At 40.1% G+C, this 27,531-nt stretch overlaps 1 protein-coding gene across 4 annotated transcripts in view; it reads left to right on the top strand.

Moving 5' to 3' along the window:
* osbpl9 (oxysterol binding protein-like 9) overlaps positions 1-27,531 on the top strand; it is a 172,236-nt gene that overhangs the window by 89,309 nt on the left and 55,396 nt on the right. For 2 of the 4 annotated variants that reach the window (XM_043699208.1, XM_043699206.1), the window contains 6 exons: positions 970-999; positions 1,132-1,182; positions 6,684-6,722; positions 8,831-8,924; positions 16,030-16,134; positions 20,674-20,833. In XM_043699208.1, coding sequence (XP_043555143.1) covers positions 1,135-1,182; positions 6,684-6,722; positions 8,831-8,924; positions 16,030-16,134; positions 20,674-20,833 — 446 coding nt within the window. In that variant the 5' untranslated portion in view covers positions 970-999; positions 1,132-1,134. The remainder of the gene's footprint in view (positions 1-969; positions 1,000-1,131; positions 1,183-6,683; positions 6,723-8,830; positions 8,925-16,029; positions 16,135-20,673; positions 20,834-27,531) is intronic. The other 2 variants (XM_043699210.1, XM_043699207.1) reach the window with 1 other exon arrangement.

The raw sequence follows: 27,531 nt of genomic DNA, 5'->3' as shown, positions 1-27,531 counted from the left end.
TCCAAGCACCTGTTTCCCTCTTTCAACTGAACATTGTTACTCATGGACAAAGTAGTGGTGTGTACTGACTGGTAAGCTATTCTGGACCAGGGTCTGCTGTGCTCAGAGTGGCTGATTCCGACATGTATACATACTCCTCCAAGACATAACAATATTCATGGCCTCGATGGACTCCTCCATCATCTGCAGTTAGCTCTCTGGAAATTATATTTGATCTCCCTTCATCTCTTGCAGCTGTTGCAGACAACTATCATGTCATCAGCCTGGGGCTCCGAATGAGCATCGCCTGTGATAATGGCTGCATTTGTCACTGTCACACTTGCTGCTAGCTGCTTGGGTGGATCTGTGCTGTGCTTACTAGCTTGTGACCCTGAATCTAGCTGAGAACAACAATTTCCAATGTGAGATTTTGTGCATTAGTGGATTATGCTGGGCAATGATGCAATACTGAACTCTCTCAGGCCTCTCCTTCTCATGGGTGGCTGATTTGCTTTGGATCTCCCAACTCCATGTCCTTTGACTTAACTCTCACCTGCAAGAGAAAACAGAAACATTAAAGAATCAGGGCTTCCCATTTGCTCATCCCAACTTCATTCAAACTTCACCAATGTGCTCCTCAATGTTGAAATTCATTCAACACCTTTTGTTGGTTCAGAGTCATACTGACTTCAGAAGGTTCCAAGTTCACTTTATAGTCTATGATCAACAGACTTGCCCAATGGCTACAATGCTCATATAGTTGCTCATGACTAATAATGGAATAAAAGTTTATTTTTAAGTTAGTAGAACTTGGCTAAATAACACTGAAGTATTCTATTTAACAATTTATTGCTTATTCTGGAAATCTACTATTGAAATTAATTGTTTGTTTGCTATTTTTAGAAATCTTTACTGTAAATGATACCTGACAATAATAAAAGAATGTTAAACGTGTTGCTTCTTATTTATCATTTTCTGTCTTCTTTGTAGAAAGTTGAAAACCTCAAAGAAGTAACAAATGTAAGTGCATTGGTGTGTTTTATTAATACTTCCAGTAATTAAAGCTAATTTAGTATAGAAAATATGTGGTATTAAATTGTGAATAAAATATCTGTGAACATTGCAGCTTCTGCATTATTTTTGGTTTTTCAGAGCATGGTTGAATCAATAAAGCACTGTATAGTGTTACTGCAGATTGCCAAGGTAAGGTAGCAGCTAAGCACATCATTAACTGTGTACTGTATTTTGACATCCAGCCATGGACGCTAAGGATATTTATTTGAAATGTCTTTAATGATTTACTAAAATAGTATTGTAAAATTATTTAGCATAACAGCTCTGTGAAGATAACTTCGAAGTAAGAACTTGGGGATATTTGATGCTTGGTACTAAAATAATTCTGATTCTTTACTGGTTTCAAAAATTGCTTTTACAACTTCAGTTTAAATATTATAGAATTTGTGTATTTTGTTCATCAAAACAGCAGTCACGTTTCTCAATGGATTATGGTCATCTAATATTTTAATACTAATGTTTCTTCTCAGTCTTTTTCATTGATTTCTTAAAATATGCAAATTTCATATGATATATACTAATAACAATAAAATATATAAGTAAAACAAAGAACCGGAGATGCTGGAGATATAAAACAAAAATCAACGTTGCTGCAGAAACTCAGCAGCTTTGACAGCATCTGTGGAGAGAAATGTTTCAAGCCTGGTGACCCTTCTTCAGAACTTATTACATAGCTGAATTTAAGATGTGATAAATTACAAAGCCCATTAAATAATCTTAGTGCAATTCTGTTTTGCCCACAAATTTTTTTTCTTCAAATAAAGATCAAGTGGATTGTAGTAAATCTGATTTGACTATGAATTGACATACTGGCTGTGTTTAGGATCATACATTTTATTCTACATTATAACAGTGACTTGACTCCAGAAATATTTAATTGGCTGTAAATGCTTTTGGATGCCCGATAGATGTTCTTGACTAAATATAAGTACTTTCCTTCCTTTGTTCGTTCCATTTTGGGTTCCAGACAATGGTCCATGTATTTTGTTTTCTATTCTTGCGCAGATTAATTTTATGTCAATATCAAGGTTACATGCACCACTAATAGAAACAAAACAAAATCTATTTTTTAAAAAGTTACCATAGACATAGAGGCAGTGAAAGGAAAAGTAATACCCTCCACCATTACTCAGTAATATTCTGGTTCATAAAATACCAGATTTCCTGAACTCTGTTAATTTAGTACGGTAGCATTTGAACTCAGCCTCCACATTTAGTTCAGTCTTGTAATGACTACATAAATATAATGAAAGAGGCATTTGTTAGTTTTTTGATTTTTGAATTTCTATAGAATAGAATCTTAAAATCCCCACAATGTGAAGCAGGCTATTTGGCCTATCGAATCCACACAGACTCACCCCAGACATATACCCCTACCTTGTCATTCATGGCTAATGGACATCATGGGAAATTTATCATAGCCAATCCACCTAACCTGCACATATTTGGACTGTGGGAGAAAACTGCAACGCCCAGAGGAAACCCATGCAGACACTGGGAGAATGTGTCTCTGTATAATTTGACAGAAGTTGTTTTGGTGGCAGTGGCTCAAGATAAATCCAGGCTTAATTGTTGAAATTTTCCAGGCTCAAAATAATAAGAGCTAAGGCAGCTTGCCTTCTGAACTGGTAGAAAATGTGAAAAGGCAACTTTTTTCAGCTTATTGAGTGGTTTATTTACTTAAAACTGCTATGTATATTGAGGAACAATTTCTTCATGTCACCAATCAACCAGGTAGAGGTAAAGTGTCTCTAAGAATTTGAAGAAAAGTTGGCTGTTGGGAACTGGGATAGGGACAGTGAGCCAGTATCTCTGAAAATTAAGTGAATGTTGAAGATAATTTCCCAATTTTCACTTTCTAAGAGAATGGAATCCCAGGAAGGAGAATCACTGCTGCAGTAGTCTTTGGAGAATTAGTTACATTTAACCCACCTAAACATTTTTTGTAGGTTAATAATCTATGAATTGTAAAAGAAAGCAATTCATAATTTTAAAAATAAGCTGTTGCTCAAAATATATAGAAAATTCAAATGGCGAGAGACAGTCTTTGGAAGTATGTGTGACTTAAAATGTCCCATGAGATATTACTGCAAATATTCTTAATTATTTTGGATGTCTGGGCAAGGAATCTAAAACTTTTAACAAACCTTGCCCATGTGTACTAAAATAACAGTTGTCTTTGCAATCAATCGTCCTTCAATGATGCTACAAAACCCATGCATTCGAATTAGTATTAATGGACCCCAAAAAATGTCCTACTGACACCTAATATCAACATCTTTCAACTTAACTCTTGCTCACTCGTTCCTCACTACCCTGCCTTTCACTCCAACTTTGCAGCCTTCCTGCAAACCTGCTGCCTTTCCTACTTGCACTATCTCCCTCTTGCGTCCCTCCCATTTGCTGCTCGTTGTCTTGCTCCTGGCTCACTGCATGAACTACTGCTGGGAGAGAGGTGGTGAAAAGGAGGCTGCAAGAGGGATGGTGAGTGAGGAGATCATGAAAGGAAGCAGCAAATAGGTTGCCGTTCTGACAAGTGCTGATATGGATTTGGGCTCAGAAGCTGATACGTGAACTTATGCATTAACTCCATCTTATTAAATTGGCTCTCATCTGTTAATTTCCTGTTGTCTACTATTTCTTTGATTCTGGGCTTGGTTAACAGTAATGATCACTTCACCATTAGGATGTATGCGGCTATAATAATTAGGTGCACAGCACTTGGTGGACTGTTGCATGGCCAGCAGGTTCAGGTTTGGAGACAACATTGATCCCAAATGAAAAACTTCAATTTTAGTGCACTGCATGTTTGATTATTTTAGGCTGTTTTGTAAATGTATTGTGCAGCTGAAGGCAAGCTGCTTTCTGAGATAAGAAATATGTTTCTGGCAGTGACCATGAGCTGTTGATATGTGGAATTCTGTGCTCTTAATTCAGTCTACTGCTTTTCATAGTTTAATTCCCATATGTGATCTTTCATTTTCTTGTACTTACCTCCCACTTCGTATTGTTAATATTGTTTAATTTAAAATTATTGGATCATTCTTTTAATGAATTATTTGGGAACTGAGATCTCATGGTTTCCAATGGAATCACCAAAGAAAAATAATTGTAGATTTAAAAGAAACTTAAATTTCATTTTTTAACATTATTTAGTCAGACTTTATTTATTTGTGTAATGAGACTTTTGGAATTGGAAAGCTTTTTTTATTGCGTCACCTTTTTTTATTGCGTCACCTTTTTTTCCTCCTTTGGCCTCTTAAGCTTTATTAGTAATTTTTTGCAAACGTTTGTCTTTGTCTTCATTCATTACAGATTGACTTTGAAGTGTTATATCCTAATGACTAACCATTTTCTTCTGTTTCCCCCTGCAATTTATTGCTTTTACTCGCTTTGTACTTGTGCTATATCACTGAATACTTTTTACATTCTTTTCAATACATTCATGAATGTACAGATCCAATTTGAAATTCTTTTTTATTCTGTATTCATTTCAATATAGGGTATCCTCCCTTAATTTTAGGGAGACTATATTAAAAATTGGAGTCAGGTTCCATTCTCTAAGTTGAAATACACCTGCATTTTAAATGGTTAACTTAGTACATTGGTAAATGAAATAACTGTAGAGTAAATAGAACAAAAATATAACTTCTCCTTTGAGTACCTCCTGAAATGGATCCTCAGTCATTTTAATCTGGGGTATCACTGTAGGGTCTGCATTGAGGAGAACTTTACTCACTGGGTTCCAGGCCATTGCTGAGACCATTGCTTAGTCCTGGGCACATCATGGCTGCTGCCTGGTGGTGTCTTTTGAATGATGCCACCCTATCTTGTTTGCCAGAGCTGTCTCTGAGGTGGGCTCAGGTCGTTGCTTTGTGGAGCTTCTGAGTTGGCTGCAGGGTTCTGACCTTTCTCCCCCTCCTCCTGATTGGCAGGGTGTCAGACGTGGCTGGACACGTGGCATTACCTTTTATTTAGGCATCGGTAGAGCACATAATAAGGTTGCAAGTCTAAAAGCTGGGAGCAGCCTCCGGTTTGAGAACAGGAAAAGTCATTCCAAAATAATACCAGTCAGGACAAGTAATGTATTGCATTAAAAATGTTTTTATGAATCTCGTCGTGTTTAATAAGATTTCTAGTCCTAATAATTTTGTTACACTACAAGGGTCAACAGTAAACACTGATTCCATGCAAATTAGGCTGCATTTCTGTGTGAGAATTAGATACTGCAGCAACTTCTTTTATCAACACTGCAGGCATGTGTTCAACCACTCCAGTTGGTAGGGTAGATATTCAAACTTTAAACTCAGCTTTCATTTGCTTGGCATTTACCTGTAGTGCCTCTGTTTATCCCCAAAAATCAGAAGTAGCAGGTTCTTCTTTGTAAATCAGTTGCTACCAAAACAAAATTAGATCATTAAAACTTAATGCTCATTGGGGGATAAAACAAAAGTCATGGAAATGGTGTGAAAGCACTGAGAAATTGCAATTTTAATTCAGTTGGTTATGCTTTTTGAAACAGCATTTGCCACAGCTGATTGCCTAGATGTGATGTCTCACATGCCAGAATGTTCGCTGTGTGGGCAATGATATGCAGAATGTTTTACTTCACAGTTGAACATGAAAAGAACTGTCCCATCTCCTTTTATAGTGATCATATCCTTGCTTCCCAAAACATCTTGCAGCATAATGTAGACAGTTTAGCAACAGTGAAAGAGAATTCATGCTCCAGCCACACAACTAATATTGATGGGATTGGTAGTTCGAAATAAAAGTTTAGTTTCTTCTTTCTACTTTGAATACTGTTACACAACTGTTATTAGTTGATGAACTAAATTCTAAATTCAACCTCTGCTTTACCTCAGAACGCGATCAGTGTAGTGTAAGGTGATGGATCATTTAGATCTTTCCTCCCTTCCTTCCTCTGGGGAACTCATCAGTATTTCTTGGTAGGTGCAAGTGGGTACTGCAGATGCTGGAGATTAGAGTCAAGATTAGAGTGGTACTGGAAAAGCGCAGCAGATCAGACAGCATCCCAAGAACAGGAAAATCGACGTTTCGGGCAAAAACCCTTTTCCTGATGAAGGGCTTTTGCCCGAAACGTCGATTTTCCTGCTCCTGGGATGCTGCCTGACCTGCTGTGCTTTTCCAGCACTACTCTAACCCAGCATTTCTTGGTATTCTACCATGTTTACATAGCTGAGGACATGATCTTGCTGTTTGGTGGATCAGTGCAGATCCATTATACCTTGGTGCTATTCAGCTCCAAATTTCAGTTGCAAGGGCAATGTGGTTTCATAGGTTTATTTGATAAAATAAAATGTGAACAAAAATGTATCCTCCATGAAACCCATATTTTGACATAACATAGAATATGACGTATGATGCAAACAAAAATATTTAAATCGTAATTTAATCATTTTTCCATGTTGTCAAATACTGATCAGACTCAAACAAAAATCTTTGCCCAATTGAATTAAAGATAGTCATTGAAATGGTGATGATTTTGAATTTTGGATATTTTTAGTACTAAGTACAGTATTAATTACCAAAACGTTAAATGGGATATTTCAGACTTTGACCTGTTGTTTAATGGTATCTTGAAAAATCTCTTCTTTCCAAAATTTAAGGACCAAAGTAATGAGGAGAAGCACGCAAATGGACTTATAGTAAGTTTGTAAACTAGTATGATATGTTGTTGCTCTCTTCCTTTTCTTTTCTACTTGACCTTTACAAAATCAATTGACTCAAAATGCAGTTGAGTGGGGAAATCCTGTGTTTTCAGTGGTGCATATTTAACTACTGATCTACTGTGATTTACATTTTCCCTCTATCGATGGCTTCATTGCCTTTATATTTTCTCTAGCCTGGCATCTATGGTGAATGTTACATGTAAGACCATTACAAATCACAGGCATATTAATATTCTTTGTTGTGTAATTGACCACACGAAGACCACCCTGTACAGAAGATTGAAATAATGCCTTAAACTAAAATTGTTGAATGTTTCTACTTTCATTATATCCCAAATTTTTGGATTACAGTAATAACACAAGCTTTTATTTTGAGATTTACTGTTGAATTTCAGTATGACCTTAACCAGTTGCTGGACTGCAATTTACAGAGAAGCAGGAACTTGTGATTTGTAGGTAGATGCTGGGTTATAGAATTTTAAACTCTGAAATGGGTCTGATCTTTTGAAAATCAATCATGCAGATGGAATTTTTAGTTCTCTATTCAGCTCCTGGAATTTCTTCAGTGCTTGATATTTGCTTGGCATCCCTTCTCCTGATTGTGGGACTCGATGCTATTCAGCTTTTTTATTCTTCTCTTTAAAAGAAAATTCTGTCTGCTGGTATATTTTTGAATACCATGTCGTTTGAAAACTGTAATACATTTACATTTCAATAATACTCTTCTATGCTGTTTGATAAGTCTCATAAAATGTTGATGACTGATATACTATCATTTTAGTTCATTGTGTATCGGTTTTCATTTAATATCAGTATGAAATGCTAATTGAAATACGTGCTTTTTAAATATAATGAATACATGCTTTTTTTGTATAGTATGCCCTTAAACTTTAAATTGACTGTAAAAGAGTTAATTTAAAATGAACAGGAAATTATACTACCCAAGAAAAGCTGTGGTATTTGTGTTCTTCTAATATCCATTACATGGTAATACCCATTTATTTTTGCCATCCATTTTTTTTATGTTAATAGATTTTTGGCAATAAACTGTTTTGATACATGTTAAATATTTTTTTTTACATTATGCTGTAATCATGAGTAGTAGACTGCGATAATAGCACCACTCAAAATTAACATACCCAAATTAGGTATCATATTACAACTATATATAGTTTTGAGTTTGCTGTTTGGCTGTTGACTCATTAACATTGTAATTGAGTTCCAAACATAAACTGTGTTGTATCTCGCACGGTGGTTCAGTGGTTAACACTGCCTCACAGCGCAGGGACACAGGTTCAATTCCAGCCTCTGGCGACTGTATGGAGTTTGCACATTCTTCCCATGTCTGCGTGGGTTTCCTCCGGGTGCTCCGGTTTCCTCCCACAATCCAAAGATGGGTGAATTAACCATCCTAAATTGTCCATAGTTGTTCAGTGATATGTAGTTTGGGTGAATTAGTCAGGTGTAAATGTAGACTAATAGAGGAGGGGAATGGGGTCTGGGTGCATTAACACTTCAGAGAGTTGGTGTGGACCTGTTGGGCTGAAGGGCCTGTTTCCACACTGACGGGAGTCTATGAAAATGTTCAGGATTATTTTTCTAATCCTTTTAAATACATTTGAGTTTGTTGATGCTTTCGTTCATTTAGAATGAAATGTTGTTGAATGAAAATCTGCAAAAAAACTTGTATAATTTTGACAAGTTATACATGTTTACTGAGTAAGTCATGTATCAATTCTTTCATATTTGAAATCAGATTGATAGTAAATAACATTCTTCAAATACTGAGCACTCTAAACCAGCGGATATGTATTTACATGATATTCAAAATGATAACAGCTGATGTTTATTAACATCGAATTCCATTGATTGCTGTTGTGAAAATAGTAGCCGCATTGGAATACAGTTGCTTAAGGTTATCTTTCCTCTTCTGTTCATTAGTTTTTAAGTTTTTTTCCTCAGCTTTCTTTTCCTCAGGTCTAAGCCGATTTCCGTCTGGATCTGTTTCTGTGTTTCGCGTTCTTTCATTATTCCTGTAATGAGAGCATGGAGCTGTTTTAAAATCACACTTTTTCTAACCTTAGAGTACTATCAACCCGGTCGATGGGGTTTTTCAGTCTAATCCTCTGGAGTCAACAGTAATTAGCACTATGCCTACCCAAACTGTTTTACCACCAGGTATGTGATTATCTCCGCTAGTATATTACAGTGTATTGGCAGCAGTATTTTCGTCATATGAAAAAGAGATTTAAATGGCCCTATGATTACCATTGCAGTCTTTGGGATTTTAATAGCAAAAGTTGTTCTGTAGTTAAGCATTAATCTTAAAATTATGCAAACTTTATCCAACATTTGCAGTTGAGTCTGTCAGTCCTGTTTTGAAGCAAGCCAGTAGGTACATGTTATTTATTTGGTTGGTGGGGGAGGCGAAGATAGTGGAATCATGTATTATGTAATAATGTTTGCCCTGTTTGTTCATATTATCCAAATTTTATTTAAAAAAAAGGGAGGAAACAAATTTTAAAATATTTATACTTGCAGTGATTTGCTTTGTATACACTTGTGGAATGTGGCCATTACTAGTTAGACCAGTATTTATTAGCCACCCCTAGTTGCCCTTGAGAAGGTGATGATGTGTTGCCGCCTTGAGCTGCTGCAGTCCACGTACGGTAGTTTGATCCACAATTCCCTTGCAGAAGGAATTCCAATATTTTGACCCAGCGAGGTGAAGGATCGGTGATATGTTTCCAAGTCAGAATTGAGATTGGGCGTGGAGGGGAACTTGCAGGTTGTGGTGCTTCCATATATTTGCTGACTTGTCCTTTTAGATGGAAGTGATCGTGGGTTTGGAAAGTGCATCTTTGAATTTCTGCAGTGCATCTTAGTACACACTGCAACTATTGGGCGTCACTGGTGGAGAGAGTAGATGTTTGTGGATGTAGTGCCTATCAAAGGCTGCTTTGTCCTAGATCGTGTCAAGCTTCTTGGGTTGTTGGAGTTGCACCCATCCAGGCAAGTGAGGAATATTCCATCACATTCTTGACTTGTGCCTTGTAGCTAGTGGACAAGCTTTGGGGAGACAGGATAGAGTCATAGAGATGTACAGCATGGAAACAGACCCTTCGGTCCAACTTGTCCATGCCGACCAGATATCCCAACACAATCTAGTCCCACCTGCCAGCACCCGGCTCATATCCCTCCAAACCCTTCCTATTCATATACCCATCCAAATGCCTCTTAAATGTTGCAATTGTTCCAGCCTCCACCACATCTTCTGGCAGCTCATTCCATACATGTACCACCCTCTGCGTGAAAAGGTTGCCCCATATGTGAGTTACTTGCTGCAGTCTTCCTAATCTCTGACCTGTTGTGGTAGCCACTGTGTTTATGTGACCAGTGCATTGAGTTGTTGGTCAATGGTAACCCTAAGGATGTTGATAGTGGGGGATTCAGTGATGGTAACGCCATTGAATGTCAAGGGCAATGATTAGATTATCTTTTATTGGAGATGGGCATTTGTGTGATGTAAATGTTGCTTGCCAACCCAAGCCTGGATATTGTCCAGATCTTTTTGCGTTTGAACTTGGATTACTTCAATACCTCTGGTGTCACAAATGGTGCTGAACATTGTGCAATCATTAGTGAAGATCCTGACTTTTGACCTTCTGATAGAGGGAAGGTCATCAATGAAGCAGTTGAAGATGGTGGGGCCTAGGTCACCACCCTGAAGAACTTCTGCAGAGATGTCCTAGAGCTGACTAATTTCCAACTATAATCGTCTTCTATGTGTCAGGTGTGATTCCAGCCTGTGGAGAGTTTGCACCCTCATTTCCACTGATTCTAATTTTGCGAGGGCTCCTTAAATGTTCAGTCGAATGTGGCCTTGATGCCAAGTGCTGTCACTCTCACCACACTTCTGGAATTCTGCTCTTTTGTTCATGTTTTAACCACAGCTGTAATGAGGTCACTGAGCAGGGTGCTGCTTGATAGCACTATTGGATAACACTTTCCATTACTTTACTGATGAAAGTAGAGTCAGTAATTGGCTGGGTTGGATTTGTCCTGACCTGTACAGGACATAGCAGGGCGACCTTCCACATTGTCGGGTCGATGCCAGTGTTGTAACTGTACTGAAAGAGCTTGGGTAGGGGAACAGCAAGTTCTGGAGTGCAAATCTTCAGTACTCTTGTCAGAATGTTGTCAGGGCCCGTAGCCTTTGTCCAGCACTTCCAACTGTTTCTTGTTATTATGTCAAGTGAATCGAATTGGCTGAAGACCAACATCTAAGAAGCAAGTGGAGGCCGAGATGGATCATCCATTTGGCACTTCTGTCTGAAAATTGCTGTGAATGCTTCAGCCTTATCTTTTTCATTTATGGGCTCTTCCATCATTGAGGATGGGGATATTTGTGAAGATGCCTTCTCCTGTGAGTTGTTTAATTGTCCAGCACGATTCAAGACTGGATGTGTCAGGACCGCTGAGCTTAGATCCATTGATTAGCTCTATCTATCATTTGCTGCTTATGCTGTTTGGCATAAAGAAGTCCTGTTTAGTCGCTTCACCAGGTTGATACCTCATTTGTAGGTATGGCCGATGCCACTCTTGGCGTGCCGTCTTGTACTCTTTTTTTGATTCAGGGTTGATCTCCCGACTTGATGGTAATGAATGAGTTGGGGAGATGCTGGCCCATGAGATTCCAGATTTTGCAGGAATACAATTCTGCTGTTGATCACCCACAGTGCTTCATGGATGCCCAGTCTTGAGTTTTTAGATCTGATCATTTTCTGTACAATTTAGCATGGTTATAGTGTCACACAATACGATGGAGAAAATTTTGAATGTGAAGGCAGGACTTCGTCTCCACAAGGATTATGCAGAGGTTACTCTTACTGATACTGTCACGGACAGATGCATCTGCAGCTGAGAGATTGGTAAGGATGAAGTCAAGTATATTTTTCCCTTGTGTTGGTTCCCTCAACACCTGTCCCAGATGCAGTCTAGATGCTATGTCCTTTAGGACCCAGCCAGTTCCATCAGTCATGCTGCTATAGTGCTACTTTTGGTGGTGGACATTGAAATCCCTTACCCAGAGTATATTTTGTTTTTTGTCACCCTTAGTGCTTGCTTCCAAATGTTGCTTAATACTGAGGATGTCAGATTCCTATTTATTGACTTGAGCTTTACCTTTAACGTAATAAATTCCAAAAAAAAAGTTTGTTCCCAAACTCTGAGACCGAGAACTTTGCTTCCCTCTCTGCACTGGATCCTCGACTTCCTGACCTACAGACTGTAAAGATAGGCGACAACACCTCCTCCATCGTAATCCTCAACACTGGTACCCTGCAAGTACTCAACACCTTACTATGCTCTTTATAGACTCTCAACTGTGGCCAAATTCAGCTCCAACTCCATTTACACATTTGCTGATGATGCCACCATAGTGTGTTGGATGTCAAACAATCAATGAGACTGAGTGCAGGAAAGGAATAGACAGTATAGTGGCATGGTGAAAAGACAATAATCTCTCTCTCCGTATCAGCAAAATGATGGTCATTGGGGTGGAGGACATGTCCTTGTCTGTATCAGTGGTGCTGAGGTGGAGGTGATTGAGAGCTTCAATATTGCCAATGATCCATCCTTGTCCACCCACATCTATGCTACAGTCAAGAAAGCACCAATGCCTCAACTTTCTCAGAGGACTAAGGAAGGAAAAAGTACAATTCAGGCCTCCCTCCTATCGAAAGGGTATTGTGAAACTTTAAAGGGTTCAGAAAAGATTTAAAAGAATGTTGCCAGAGTTGGAGGATTTGAGCTATGGGGAGAGGTTGAATAGGCTGGGGCTGTTTTCCTGGAACGTCAGAGGCTGAGGGGTGACCTTATAGAGGTTTATAAAATCTTGAGGGGCATGGATAGGATAAATAGACAAAGTCTCTTTCGTGGGCTGGGGAGTTCAGAACTAGAGGACATAGGTTTAGGGTGAGAGGGGCAAGATATAAAAGGAGCCTAAGGGGCAACTTTTTCATGTAGAGAGTGGTAAGTGTATGGAATGAGCTGCGAGAGGAAGTGGTAGAGGCTGGTACAATTAGAACATTTAAAAGACATCTGGATTGGTATGTGAATAGGAAGGGTTGGATGGATATGGGCTGGGTACAGGCAAATGGGACTAGATTAGGTTGGGATAACAGGTCGGCATGGACAAGTTGGACAGAAGGGTCTGTTTCTGTGCTGTACAGCTTTATAACTGTGACAGGCTGTTTCTGCTGTTGTCTTTTCTAGTGCCGAGATTGATGCTGGGTGATCCATCTGGTTTCATTTCTTTTTTGAGTCTTCGTAGCAATTAATACAATTGAGTGCCTTGCTAGGCCATTTCAGAGGGAGGCTGAGAGTCAATCACATTGCTGTGCTATGTGAAGTCACATGTAGGCCAGATAAGGTGAGGATAGCAGATTTCCTTCCCTGAAGGACTTTCCTGAGCAAGGTGGATCTTTTTTGACAATGTTTCTTGATCATCAGTAGCTACTTAATTCCAGATTGTTTAATTAAATTTACATGCCATCATTTGCCATGGTGGGATTTGAACCTGAGTACCCAGAACATTACCTGAGTTCCTGGATTAATAGTGCAGTGATAATACCAGTAGGTCATCACCTATGCCATGAAAAGGAAATTTGTATTTGCTGACAGTAATTGATGATAGTAATTAAAATTTTAGTACTAAGTGGCATATTTTTAATCACTCTTTGAAGATGTTATTACCATTTTGAAAAATTGTTAAATTTATCCTGGATTCTGAGTCACACTTGAGCATCCTTCAATACTTCACCCTGGTCATGTCCTTGTGACAAATTTTGGCAGTTGCAGATCAGGTTAATTATGATCTTCTATCCTGAAATTTAAAGTCACCTTTCACATGAATGTACTAAATGTCTGAAGATGATCTTTTATATTGTTATTAATTAGATGGGGGAGGATTGAGGATGAGGGAAATCTAGGTTTGCAAATTGGTGCATTGCTGGGCATCTGTTTTGAAAATCATATCCAGACTAGGTCAGGAAGGGACAGAATATACAAGCATTAAAAAGTGGCAAATAGGGACAAAAGATAAATTGGCAAATTTAATAGTCTTTACTTGAAAGTGTATAGTATTCAGAATAAATTAAATTAATTAATGGCTCAAATTGAAGTTTATGGTTATAATCTTATAGCGGTGCCATGGGGATCAAAGCTGGGAACTGAACGTTAGTTCAAACATGGGCAAGGAAATCTCGTCCTGATTATCACACACCACCCGCTCTTGGCTACTGAATTAGTACTCCTCCATGTTGAACACAACTTAGAGGAAACATTGAGGTTGGCAAGGATGCAGAATTCACTGTGGGTGGGTAGCTGGCCAAGTCCTAAAGGACTTAGCTGCTATATGAGTCCACAGTTGGTGATGACGGAATCAACAAGATGGAACCTGCATGCTTGACCTCATCCTTGCCAGCCTGCTGCAGGTAAACCTGTTAATGACATTATTGATTAGAGTGACTGCCGCAAAATCCTTGTGGAGACGATGTTCCACCTTCACGTTGAGAATATCTTGCATCACGTTGTGTGGCACTACTGCTGTGCTAAGTGGGAAACACTGAATAGATTTGGCAACTTTAAATATGAGCATTTATCAAGCACTGTGGCTCATCAGATGCAGCAGAATCGAACTCCAGCACGTCATGACCTGACAAATTTCCACTCTGCTATTACTATCAACCTTGGCCAATGCCAGCACATCCACATTAGTGTTATTGGGGTTGGTGGAAATGTAGATTTGAAGCCACAATCCAATTGGCCATCATCTCATTAAATAGCCTACTCCTGTTAATAATTTGCATACTGTACTCTGTATTTGTATGACAATTGATGCCTGAGGCTGACACTGAGAGTATAATGGGGGCAGATTCAGTTGTGAAATTCTGGAGGGAACTGGATAATTTGCTGAAGAGTAACCTTTGCCACTCGAGTAGAAAAGGGGAGAGATTGAAAATAGCTGGAAGGTCGATTTAAAATGGGTGGCTTGTTTATTTAACCATGCAGATATGGTGTGCTGAATGTCTTATTCCTGTGCCATTCTGAGAGGAGGTTAGGCCGGAAGTTCTGCAATGAGTAACTCACTCCTCGCTCCCCAAAGTCTGGTCACCGATTTCAAAGCTCAGTTCAGGAGAACAATGGAATATTCTCCCCACTTGCTTGGATGATTGCAGCTTCAACAACCCCTGAAGAAGCTTGACACCATCCAGAAAAAAGCAGCCATCCTATCCATCACCTCTGCCATGAGAACATAGGCAGTAGTGTGTATCATCTGCAAGCTGCATCAAGTCACAAAGTCTCCTTTGATAGTACTTTCCAAACCTCCAACATCTGCTGCCTAATAGGTCAGAGGCACAGAACAAAATCAGCTACTCCTTCCCCACTAAGCTACACACTATCTGACTGAAGTTAAGGGGCTAAAAGTAACAGTAAACAAAATTGAAGTAAAGATACAGATGCAAGATCCTTTATCCGAAAAGCTCTGAACCAGCTATTTTTCAGAATTTGGAATATGTCGGTTTTTACAACAGGTGATGGTTGTATTAATGGTTGCAAGTTTATTTGTTTAATGGTGAAATTGTAAAAGTCCTTACCGGAGGAGCAGACTTCTAAGTAAGAGCGTTGCTCACCAAACAGCCTTGTTAATGAGAAAAAATCCTCAAAAAAACCTTTTGGATGTTCAGATAAAGGATTTTCTACGTGTATTGATGAGAATCTCTGCACACCCAATTCAACCGAATGATAAAAATGATAACTTCAAGAAATTCCAAAATTTTAAACAAGAAAGAAATCCTGAAAGAAAAATTTCTCAATTGTAATAATTAATTTTCAGTGGCAAAGAGTGATAAGCATTTATCATGTAATTAAAAGTAATTTGCTCAAACAATTTGTTACCTTTGGGTTGCAAGTTTATTTGTATTTACTGAACAAAGTATTGTCTGCATTGCTATTTCAATTGAATGAAGAAATTGATAGTTATTATTAGAAGAGATCCTGTTTTGTTTTTAAGTTGAAATGTTGTGTTACATTTTAAAATAAAGTAAACAGGATGTGTTGTAAATGTATTAATACAGTGTATACTATTTGAAAACTGGACTCATCACAAAAGTACATGCTGCACTTTCTTCTGAATCTATTCCAACCATTCTACAAGATATTTTTTATTGTTTAGGAGGACTTTGTAATGCAGTGTTTTGATGGTGTTTTTTTTATACAGAGCCTGCTCAGTTATGCAAAGCAGAGCAGCGTCCATCAACATTGGCTGTGGGATCTGCTGTTAATGCAATGGGTAACCATCAGACACCAACCCCCAACAGTACAGGTTAAATGAATTTTCTTTTATAAATGTACGCTTAAATTAATATGCCATGATGTGTATATATAGAAGTTTAATGGGATCAGTTTGTTGAGAGCAATTAACAGAATTTAATGTGTCAGATGAAATTTTACTTGTGTGTCTTATGTATGACATTTTAAAAGGAGTTGCAGGTTATTCATATGAGAAAATCTTAATACCCAAGCTTGGAGGAAATACTCAGTGATAGGATGAAAGTTTTGTTGCACAGTTAAAGAACCTCCCTCTTGATCTGTACAGAACATTGAGGAATCAAAGTTGCACAGCCTTTATTGTGATTCTAGAAGTAGCCCTAAGGAATTGCATAATGACAAGTGTGAGAATGAGCCATTACAATGCTTTGTTTATTGAGACTCAAGTGACGAAACCAGGATTACATTATTGCATTTTCATACTTGGTATTACATAGCTAGAAAAATAAAACAATACAAATTCAGTAGTCTACATTTAACCGTTGTGTATTCATTTTATGCTTTAGAACATAGAACAGTACAGCACAGGAACAGACCCTCCACCCCACCATGTCTGCACTGACCATGATGCAATTCTAAACTAATCCTATCTACTTGCACATGTATCCTTCTATTTCCTTCCTGATGATGTGTCTATCATGCCTCTTAAATGCTGCTATTGTGTATGCTTCTACCACCTCCCCAGGCAACATGTTCCAAGTACTTACTACCATCTATGTAATAATAATTTGCTTTGTACAACTTTGAACTTGCCCCTTCTCATCTTAAATCTATGATTCCTAGTATTTAACAATTCCACCCTGGGCAAAAGACTCCCAACTATCTGTCCTATCCATGCCCTCCATAATTTTATATACTTCTATCAGGTCATCCTTCAACATGTGACACTGGCGAAAACAATTCAAAGCTTGTTTAACTTCTCCTTTATAGCTATTTTATTCCAATTCAGGCATTATCCAATTAAAAAATCTCTTATGCACCCATTCCACAGCCTCTACATCCTTCTCAGAGTGTAGCAACCAGAACTTCATACAATACTCCAAATGTGGCCTAATTAAAGTTGTATGTAGTTGCAACATGACCTGCCAACTTTTGTACTCAATGCTCAACCAATGAAGGCAGCATGGCATTGCCGCCTTTTCTGCCTTATGTACTTATCTTGCCACTTTCAGGGAGCTACGGGCTTACAATCCTATATATCAATGCTTCTAAGGGTCCTGCCATTTAGTCTACACTTGGCTCTTGTACTTGAACTTCCTAAATATATCTCCTCACACTTGTCCAGATTGAACTCCATCTGCCATTTCTCCACGCAACTTTCCAACTGATCTTGTTGTATCCTTGGACAATATTCCGCGCTATTCACAGGTCCAACAATTTTGTGTCATTTGCCAACTTAATCATACCACCTGCATTTTCGTCTGAAACATATATATAAATTACAAACGATAGGGATCTCAGCATTGATCCTTTTGGAGCACCATTGGTCACAGATCTCCTGTTAGAAAAACACCCCTCCACAATTACCCTCCGTCTTCTACGACCAAGCTAAGTTTGTATCCAATTGACCAACTAACTGAATCTCATGTGACTTAATCTTCAGGACCATCCGACCGTGAGGAAGCTTATCACATGCTTTAGTAAAGTCCATGTAGCTACATCCACTGCCCTACACTCAATCTTATCTTCACCACTTCCTCAAAAGCTCAGTCAAATTTGTGAGACAAGACCTCCCCCATGCACAAGGGTGTGCTGACTGTGCTGAGTAGGTCAGTCAGTTTTTCTCCAAATGTGAACAATTCTAGTCCCCGTGAACTTTCTCCAAAGATTTCCCTACTGCTGATGTAAAAGTCACCAGTCTATAATTTCCAGAATTATCTCTGTTGCCCTTGAAGAAAGGAACAACATTGGCTATTCTTCACTGTTCTGAGACCTGAGACCTTGTCTGTGGCTAAAGACTGTACAAAAATGTGTCAAAGCTCCAGCAATCTCCTCTCTTACCATCTAAGATAGATCCCGTTAGTTCTGGGGACTTATCTACCTTACTGATTTTCATGATTCAGCATCACCTTTTAGTTAATATTGACAAGCATTAGAATATCAACATACCCCTTCCTAATCTTACCATCGTCCATGTTCTTTTCCTTGGCGAGTAATTATGAGAAGTACTCGTTAAAGACCTCACCCACTTTCTCTAATTCCATGCATAAATTACATTCTTTGTCCTTGAGTGGACTGACCCTTTCCATTGTTTTCTTCTTGCTCCAATAATAGTATAAATGTCTTGAGATTCTCCTTTAATCCTACTTAACCAAGATAATTTCCTGGTCTCTCTCAGTCCTCTTTATTCGTTGTTTATATTTCTTCCTGCTTCCTTTATATTCCTCAAGGATCTTGTCTGATTTCAGTTTCATAAACCTGACAAATGCTTCTGTTTTCTTTTAACTAAACTTTAAATATCTCTTGTCAGCCTGGGTTTCTGAATCTTGCTATCTTTATCTTTCATCCTCCAAGGAACATGCTGGTTCTGAATGCTGATCAACTGTCCTTTTAAAAGACTCCCATACGTCAGCTGTGGATGTTCCCTCAAACAACTGCTCCCAATCTAATTTCTCCAGTTCTTGCCTAATACTGTTGTAATTAGACTTTCCCCAATTTAGCACCTTCACTCGAAGGCCAGTCTTATCCGTAATGGATGAACCCTTTGAGATGTCCTTTCTTAGTGCAGCTGTGACGTTCTCCTTAACCGGCAATGCAACTCACCCAACTCTTTTACATCCCTCTCTATCCTGTCTGGAACATTGAAACCCTGGAACATTGAACTACCAGTTCTGCCCTTCTCTCAATCAATTTTCTGTAATGGCTACAGCATCATAGTTCCACTTAAACGTTTATAGTACAGCCTGTACTCCTATTTTTGACACAAATCAAGTGAGAAGGCCTTATTGTCAGTTTGATAATCCCATGACTGAAGCACATCATATTTGTAAAGCTTACTTTAACTCTTGTTTTTAAGTAGCCATCTTTAGCTTAGAGATAGCAATTGAAATGTTACAATTTCTTTTCATATGTTGGCAGCCAATTCTACCAACCTTTTCCAATTATCTTGTTGTCTTGCCTGAAATGAAGGAGCTAAATATTCATGAAAACAGTAAGTGCTGGCAAATCTGTGCTGTTCTGACATTATTTGTAGAGAAACAGATTTGACATTTGAAGTTCAACATGATCCTGTGCTGAAGCAGAGTGATATTGGACTCTGTTAACTGTTTCTCTTCCCACAGATTTTGCCAGACTTGCTAAGTTTCTCCAGTACTTTCTGCTTTTATTTCAGATTTCCAGCATCTGCAGTTATTTGCTTTTAGCTAAGTATTCATGTTTGTTTCATTATTCAAAAAAAATGTTTGAAATGATAATCAACATCAAATTGTTCACCTGAGCACTGATGCCAAGATGTTAGTCACATCATTACTTGGAAGTCAAACTTCGTAAAATGTGAAGTATTAAAAATGTAAATTGAGGAAAATAAGTCCTTTTATTGGAAATTTATGCAACCAAGGAGTATACTTGATTTTATGAGCTGTATTGTGAAATAGTTTAATTATTCGGTTCTTCTCCATTAGAAGAATGGTTATCTGTTTGCATTCCAGATTGCCCGTTTTTTTAAAGAGGCTGTCATTTAATTACAGTTAGTCAATAGACACTGTTAAGCTGGAAGTGCACGTTTTGTGGGGCAGTGGTAGTGGCTCCACCTCCAGTTCGACTTAAGTTCCACCTGCTTCAGAGGCCTGAACAGTTTTATTGGAATAATTTGTTATACAGCATTTCTAAATGATTGATTATTTGCTTACCATTATGGTTAGAAAAAGAATATTTGGCTAGGTTCCTTGTTTCTGATTCGATTACACCATCATGTGGTCATTGGCTAAGATTGGGATGGAGCTCTTCTGCGATACTGCTTGGATAAATAGTCCTGTGTCCTGAATGAAAGACTGATATTCTGTTATTTGCAAGAAGATCATATCGTAAGATCTTATTCCATTCAGTGGGAAACCTCATTTAAAGGTTAGCTCTGGAGTACAATTGGAAATGTTTTGTCAGAACAGCATTTTTGTGCTGCCTCTGTTTACCCACCAGTGTACAAATTAACAATAATTAGATGTATGAAGCCACAGGGTTAGCATTCACAATGTTACATTTGATAAATTGATGAGTATTTCAGCTGAGTTCATCTTGACAGTGAATCAAAATTGCTTACTAGCTAAAACTGGTGTTGTTACAAAGTATTAGAGGAAGTAAAATGTATGTTGCAAAGCAGCTAGATTATTTGATAATTTATTTAACAATATATATCTTTTGGTTAAAAAGTCTGTTTGTATGTGACAGTATATTCATTATCTTAAGACAATACAAAATAAAGTTACTTTCAAAAGCGATACTGTCTTCTGTGGAGGTCTGTTTCGCTATCTTCTTTGTACTACAAAAAAATTCATCAATAGAAATAACTAAGGTGTGATTATGTGTTTCTGTGAATTAGGAAGTGGACAGTCAGCACCAAGCAGCAGCCTCACTTCACCCAGCCATGTAAATCTGTCTCCTAATACAGTCCCAGATTTTTCGTATTCCAGTAGTGAGGATGAATTCTATGATGCTGATGAGTTCTACCAGAGTAATTCTTCTCCAAAGCGTTGCATAGAGTGAGTACTTTATAATAATTGTGACTATTACTTATTTATATATTGACGTAACCTATAATAATGGAAATGTAATTTTCATTTAGTGTGTTGCTTACATTGCAAGGTATAAAATATATTGAGAAATCTACTGCAAAGTTATTCTCAAGCCTATTGCTTTCCTTGCAGAAAATTTGACTGAATTTTACTACCTTATTGAAATAAGGTATGCTATTTTGAGATTTGGTAATGCACATTGTTGACATACAAAGTAGAAGAATTCAGATGCTACATTTTTCTTGGTCAATATGATTTTGCAGTATGTGATGCCAAAACAATTTTGAGCCTCATTATTGGCATTTCCCAGTTTGTTTAATTCTTTAGAAGCCTACTGCTGGAAACGTTTCTATCCTGACGGTGAGTGGGTGCTTCACTCACTGAGCTGTGGTCCTCAAGTTGTTTTTTAAGAGGCAATATGACAAGGGGCAAAAGACCAGCTACAACAAAATCAGTGATTATCTTGTATTTGGGTTAGTTAATTTTCTCTTGATCGATGCCTTTCCATTTCACGCCAATATCCTGTACTACCAGCCTGTCTTGAAAGCAGCAATATTGTGAACTTACCTTCCTTGCATTTGACATGACTATTGTACAATAATTGGCCATAATTAGAACCAAACGGCAGGATGCATCCTCAAAAAAAAGGAAAAGTTGCAACTGACAGTTTTACATTTTCTGAGCATTTACTCTTGATATTCCAACCATCTCGGCTACTCAAAGCTTGGAGTGCAAGATGGTTTTGTTTTAATGTGTGAATTTTAATTTTCCTGTATCTCTCAATATTTTCATAGCTACTGATTCAGTCTAAGATTGATACCTTAAGATCCCACGTTGCTCTTTTGCTGTACAAACATCCAAAATAGCAGCCAGAAGTAGACCATTCCAAACATTGAATTTGTTCTACTATTCCGTAAAACCATAAGTGACCTATTGTGGTTTGAACTCCACATTTCCATTTACCCCGATAACCCTTGACTTTTCTGTTTAAAAAGAATTTATCCACACCTGTTTTAAAAATATTCACTGACCCTGTCTCCAATAGTCCCTCAGGTAGAAAGTTCCAAAGTTGCACAACAGTAAGAGCAAAAAATTCTCCTCATCTCTGACCTGAAAGTGCAAACACAAATTTTAAAATAGTGCTCCTTTTTCTGGACTCATTTGCAGGAAGAAACATCCTTCCAATATCAACCTTGTTAAGACTTTTCAGGATCTTCAACACTCAAGCAAATCACCCTAACTTTTCTAAATCCCAGAGGAAATAAGCCCAACCTATCCTCATAAGAGAACCCACTCATTTCCAAGTATCAATCCAGTAAACTTTCCCTGAACTGCTTTCAATATATTTACATCCTTCCTGAAATAAGGAGACCAAAACCAAATGTGTGTTTGCGATGTGGTCTCACCAGTGTCCTGTATATCTGAAACATAATATCCTTCCTTTCATATTCATTTCCTCTGGAGGTAAAAGACCTCTCATTAGACTTCTTGATTATGTGCTATAACTGCACAGTAATCTGTGACTCATAGAAGACAACACTTGAATCCCTGTGCACCTCAGAATTCTGCAGCCGTTCTCTGTTTAACTAATATTCTTCTATTCTGATCTACTTTACATTTTCCCACATTATCAATATAATGTATTAGTATATTGATGGCATTTTGTCAAGCGAACATCTAGCTTATTTTTCTTTAAAATCTAAAGAGCAAGCTGGAAACTTGACCCTTTCTTGGTTCCAGCTCTAGCTATTAACTTTTCCTGTGATCTGAGTGAATGATTTCTTTTTAGATATTAAGAAATACTTAAAAATAGTATCACTTAGTACCTTTGTCAGCTTGAACCTTAAATGAGTTTCATTGACTTATGACCTCCACTTTGGCTTATTGATTAAGATTTTCTATGACTTCACTTTGAATTGTTTTCCTGCATTCTTGTCACAATTTATTTCCTGAGCTTCCTTCAGTATCTTATAAGATATGTGAATCATGTGATTCTGTATTAAACGTTGCAGTTCTCCAGAATAACAAGTTTCAGAATTAATAGGGAAAGAGCCCTATTAGAAACTCTGCTGAGTAACCATTCAGAATTAATCAGGAAACTTGCAGTAAAAAACCGTTGTGCAACTTGTAATCATAATATGATTGAATTTAATGTTGTGCTTGAATTTTAAATGTGACCCAAACCTCAATGGGATAAGACATTATTCAACAATCGTAAACTGAACAGTAAACAGTGAATAGTAAACTTAGGGTTAAACAGTAGCAAATATTCAAGAAATATCTGGTGCAATACATAACTAGTGCATACCATTCAATGACAAAGGTTCAGTGATTGTAGTTAAGTACCTATGGTCAACAAATGAGGTAAGAGACAATATCAAAGACTAGGCTTACACAAATGCAAGGAGAAATGAGGACTGCAGATGCTGGAGATCAGAGTTGAGAGTGTGGTGCTGAAAAAGCACAACAGGTCAGGCAGCATCTGAGGAGCAGGAGAATCAATGTTTTGTGCATAAGCCCTTCATCAGGAATGAGGTTTGGGTCAGAGCTGAGAGATAAATGGGAGAGGGGTGGGATTTGGGGGAAAGTAGCTCTGAAAGTGATAGGTGTATGAAGGTGAGGGAAAAGGTGTTAGGTCGGGGGGGAGTGCCGGACAGGTCCGGAGGGTGGTGCTGAGTTGAGGCTTGGGACTGGGATAATGCGGGGGAGGGGAAATTAGCAACATTTATCCCGTGTGGTTGCAGGATTTCAAGGCGGAATGTGGTCTGCCGCCAGTGAAGTCATCAGCCGAGTACCTAACCGAAACATTGCACTCGTCGCTCATGACACCACTTCCGTCCCTGTTAACACAGCCATAAGCACCACTTCAGCCCTCTTCATGAGCGTCACTTCCGTTGGTGACATCACCACTGACCCTATAACCACGCCTACTCAAGCAACTGTTAAGCACTCAATCAACTCCAACCTCATTGTCCATGAATCCCGCACTGCCCGATTCTACCTCTTTCTCAAGATTCACAAACCTGACGGCCCCAGTTTCGACCCATTGTCTCAGCCTGCGACTGTCCCACTGAACTTATCTCCTCCCACCTTGACACTGTCCTGTCCCCGTAGTCCAGGAACTCCCCATCTACAATTGTGACACCACCTATGCCCTTCGCCCCCAATGCCTCATCTTCACCATGGACATCCAGGCTTGTACGCATCAATCCACCATGACGAAGGTTTCCAAGCCCTCCGTTTCTTCCTATCATGCCGTTCCAACCAGTAGCCTTCCACTGACATCCTCATCCGCCTGTCTGACTTGGTCCTCACTGTCAACAACTTCTCCTTCCAATCCTCCCACTTCCGCACCCACATGGGACCCAGCTATGCCTGTCTGTTTGTTAGATATGTGGAACAGTCCATCTTCCTCAGTTACACTGGCACCACCACCCACCTGTTCCTCCTCTACGACCATGACTCTTATCGGCACCACCACGTACTCCCACGAGGAGGTTGAAAAGTTCATCAACTTTAACAACACCTTCCACCCCGACCTCAAATTCACCTGGACCATCTCTGACACCTCCCTCCCCTTCCTGGACCTCTCCATCACCGTCTGGCGATCGACTAACCACAAACATTTACTACAAGCCCACTGACTCCCACAGGTACCTAGACGACACCTCCTCCCACCCTACCTCTTGTAAAAATGCCATTCCTGATTCCCAATTCCTCCACCTCCTCCACATTTGTTCCCAGGATGATCAATTCCACCTCAAAGTCCCAGATGGCCACCACCTTCCACAATCGCAACTTCCTTCCCACGTGGTTGACGATGCCCTCCAGCACATCTCCTCTCAGCATTCCGAAAAGACCATTCCCTCTGTGACTCCCTTGCCAGGTCCACACCCCACTCCTGGCACCTTTCCCTGCCATCACAGGAAATGCAAAACCTGCACCCACTCCCCTCATTTCTGTCCAAGCCCCCAAGGGATCCTTCCACATCCTGGTGTGGTCCCGTCTACATCGGGGAGACAGAATGCCTTCTTGCGGGTCGTTTGAGGACGTGTCTGGGACACCCACGCCCACCAACTCCACCGCCCCATGGTTGAACACTTCAACGCCCCCTCCCACTCTGTCAAGGACATGCAGGTCCTGGGCCTCTTCCACCGCCAAACGGTTACCACCCGACGCCTGGAGGAGGAATGCCTCATTTTCCACCTTGGGACTCTGCAACCACTTGGGATAAATGTGGATTTCAACAGCTTCCTCATTTCCCCTCCCCCCATATTATCCCAGTCCCAAGCCTCCAACCTGGCACTGCCCTCCTGACCTGTCCATCACTCCCCCCTCTGACCCATCACCTTTTCTGTCACCTTCATCCACCTATTGCTTTCTGAGCTACTTTCCCCTAGATCCCACCCCCTCCCATTTATCTCTCAGTTCTGTCCCACAAGCCTCATTCCTGATGAAAGGCTTATGCCCAAAACATGGATTCTCCTGCTCCTGGGATGCTGCCTGACCTGCTGTGCTTACACAAATGCAAGGGAACAGTGTAAATCCAATGAGCTGGAAGAGCTGAAGAAAGCAATGATGGTGCAAAAAAGAAACAGAAAGAAAACGTGCAAGGAAGAACAAAGCTAAAGCAGAAGGTTTTATAACTTCATCAAAGACGAATACGAAAGGTGAACATCGCCTAATTAAAAATGAATGTTGATAAATCTATAATGAACAAGAAGGAAATGACAGAATTACTGAATGACACAGTTATACTTCCATATTTGTTTTCATGATGAAGGAAAATCTCAATATGTTGGCCGTAATTTTGCAATGTTTTCTGGCTTATAGGATAGTGATTTGTATTAGAAAATTTAAAATTTCCAAGGCAAGACCAAAAATAATATAACTGTCAATTCTATTGCATAGGGATCTATAATAAAGCTGTAGCTATATTCCATCCTATATATTTAACATTAATGCCCAATCAATCTTGCATACAAGGTGACGGAAATGTCCTCAGCAGAGGCCTCCCCTTCATTCCCCTATGCTCTCGGATTAACAAGTTCAACACGCGGCGATATATCGAACAATTCTTCCGCCGCCTTTGCCTCCGCGCCTACTTCTTCAACCAAGATTCTTGCCCACCCTCTGACGACCCCTTCTCCTGCCTCCAACACACCCCATCCACCTGGACATCCTGTGCTGGCCTCTTACCTGCCCTCGATCTCTTCATAGCCAACTGCCGCCACGACATTAACCGCCTCAACCTCTCCACCCCGCTCACCCACTCCAACATCTCACCCTCGGAACGTGCAGCCCTCCACTCCCTCCGTTCCAACCCCAACCTCGCTATCAAACCGGCAGACAAGGGAGGCGCGGTGGTAGTTTGGCGCACCGATCTTTACACCGCTGAGGCTAAATGCCAGCTCGCGGACACCTCCTCCTACTGCCCCCTTGACCATGACCCCACCTCCCACCACCAAACCATCATCTCCCAGACCATCCATAACCTCATCACTTCAGGGGATCTCCCATCGACTGCGTCCAACCTCATAGTCCCACAACCCCGCACCGCCCGTTTCTAAATCCACAAACCTGACTGCCCCGGCCAACCCATTTTCTCAGCCTGCTCCTGCCCTACCGCACTCATCTCTGCATACCTCGACACGGTCCTGTCCCCCTTAGTCCAAGAACTCCCTACCTACGTTCGGGACACCACCCATGCCCTCCACCTCCTCCATGATTTTCGCTTCCCCGGTCACCAACGCCTTATCTTCACCATGGACATCCAGTTCCTGTACACCTCCATTCTTCATCACGAAGGCCTCAAAGCCCTCCGCTTCTTCCTTTCCTGCCGTACCAACCAGTACCCTTCCACTGCCACCCTCCTTCGACTGACTGAACTGGTCTTCACCCTGAACAACTTCTCTTTCCAATCTTCCCAATTCCTCCAAACCAAAGGAGTAGCCATGGGCACCCGCATGGGCCCCAGCTATGTCTGCCTCTTCATAGGATATGTGGAACAGTCCATCTTCCGCAGCTACACTGGCACCACCCCTCACCTTTTTCTCCGCTACATCGATGACTGTATCGGCGCTGCCTCATGCTCCCATGAGGAGGTTGAACAGTTCATCCACTTTGCCAAAACCTTCCACCCCAAACTCAAATTTACCTGGACCGTCTCAGACTCCTCCCTCCCCTTCCTAGACCTCTCCATTTCTATCTCGGGCGACCGAATCAACACGGACATTTACTATAAACCGACCGACTCCCACAGCTACCTAGACTACACCTCCCCCACCCTGCCCCCTGTAAAAACGCCATCCCTTATTCCCAATTCCTTCGTCTCCGCCACATCTGCTCCCAGGAGGACCAGTTCCATTACAGTACAACCCAGATGGCCTCCTTCTTCAAAGACTGCAATTTCCCCCCAGACGTGGTCGACGATGCTCTCCACTGCATCTCCTCCACTTCCTGCTCCTCCACCCTTGAGGCCCGCCCCTCCAATCACCACCAGGACAGAACCCCACTGGTCCTCACCTGCCACCCCACCAACCTCCATATACATCGTATCATCCGTCGTCATTTCCGTCACCTCCCAACGGACCCCACCACCAGGAATATATTTCCCTCCCCTCCCGTATCAGCGTCCCGAAAAGACCACTCCCTCCGTGACTCCC

The sequence above is a fragment of the Chiloscyllium plagiosum genome, chromosome 11 (genome assembly GCF_004010195.1).
Source record: "Chiloscyllium plagiosum isolate BGI_BamShark_2017 chromosome 11, ASM401019v2, whole genome shotgun sequence".
NCBI lineage: Eukaryota > Metazoa > Chordata > Chondrichthyes > Orectolobiformes > Hemiscylliidae > Chiloscyllium > Chiloscyllium plagiosum.
The sequence above is the reverse complement of the archived record's forward strand: the minus strand, read 5'-3'. Positions and strand labels throughout refer to the sequence as shown.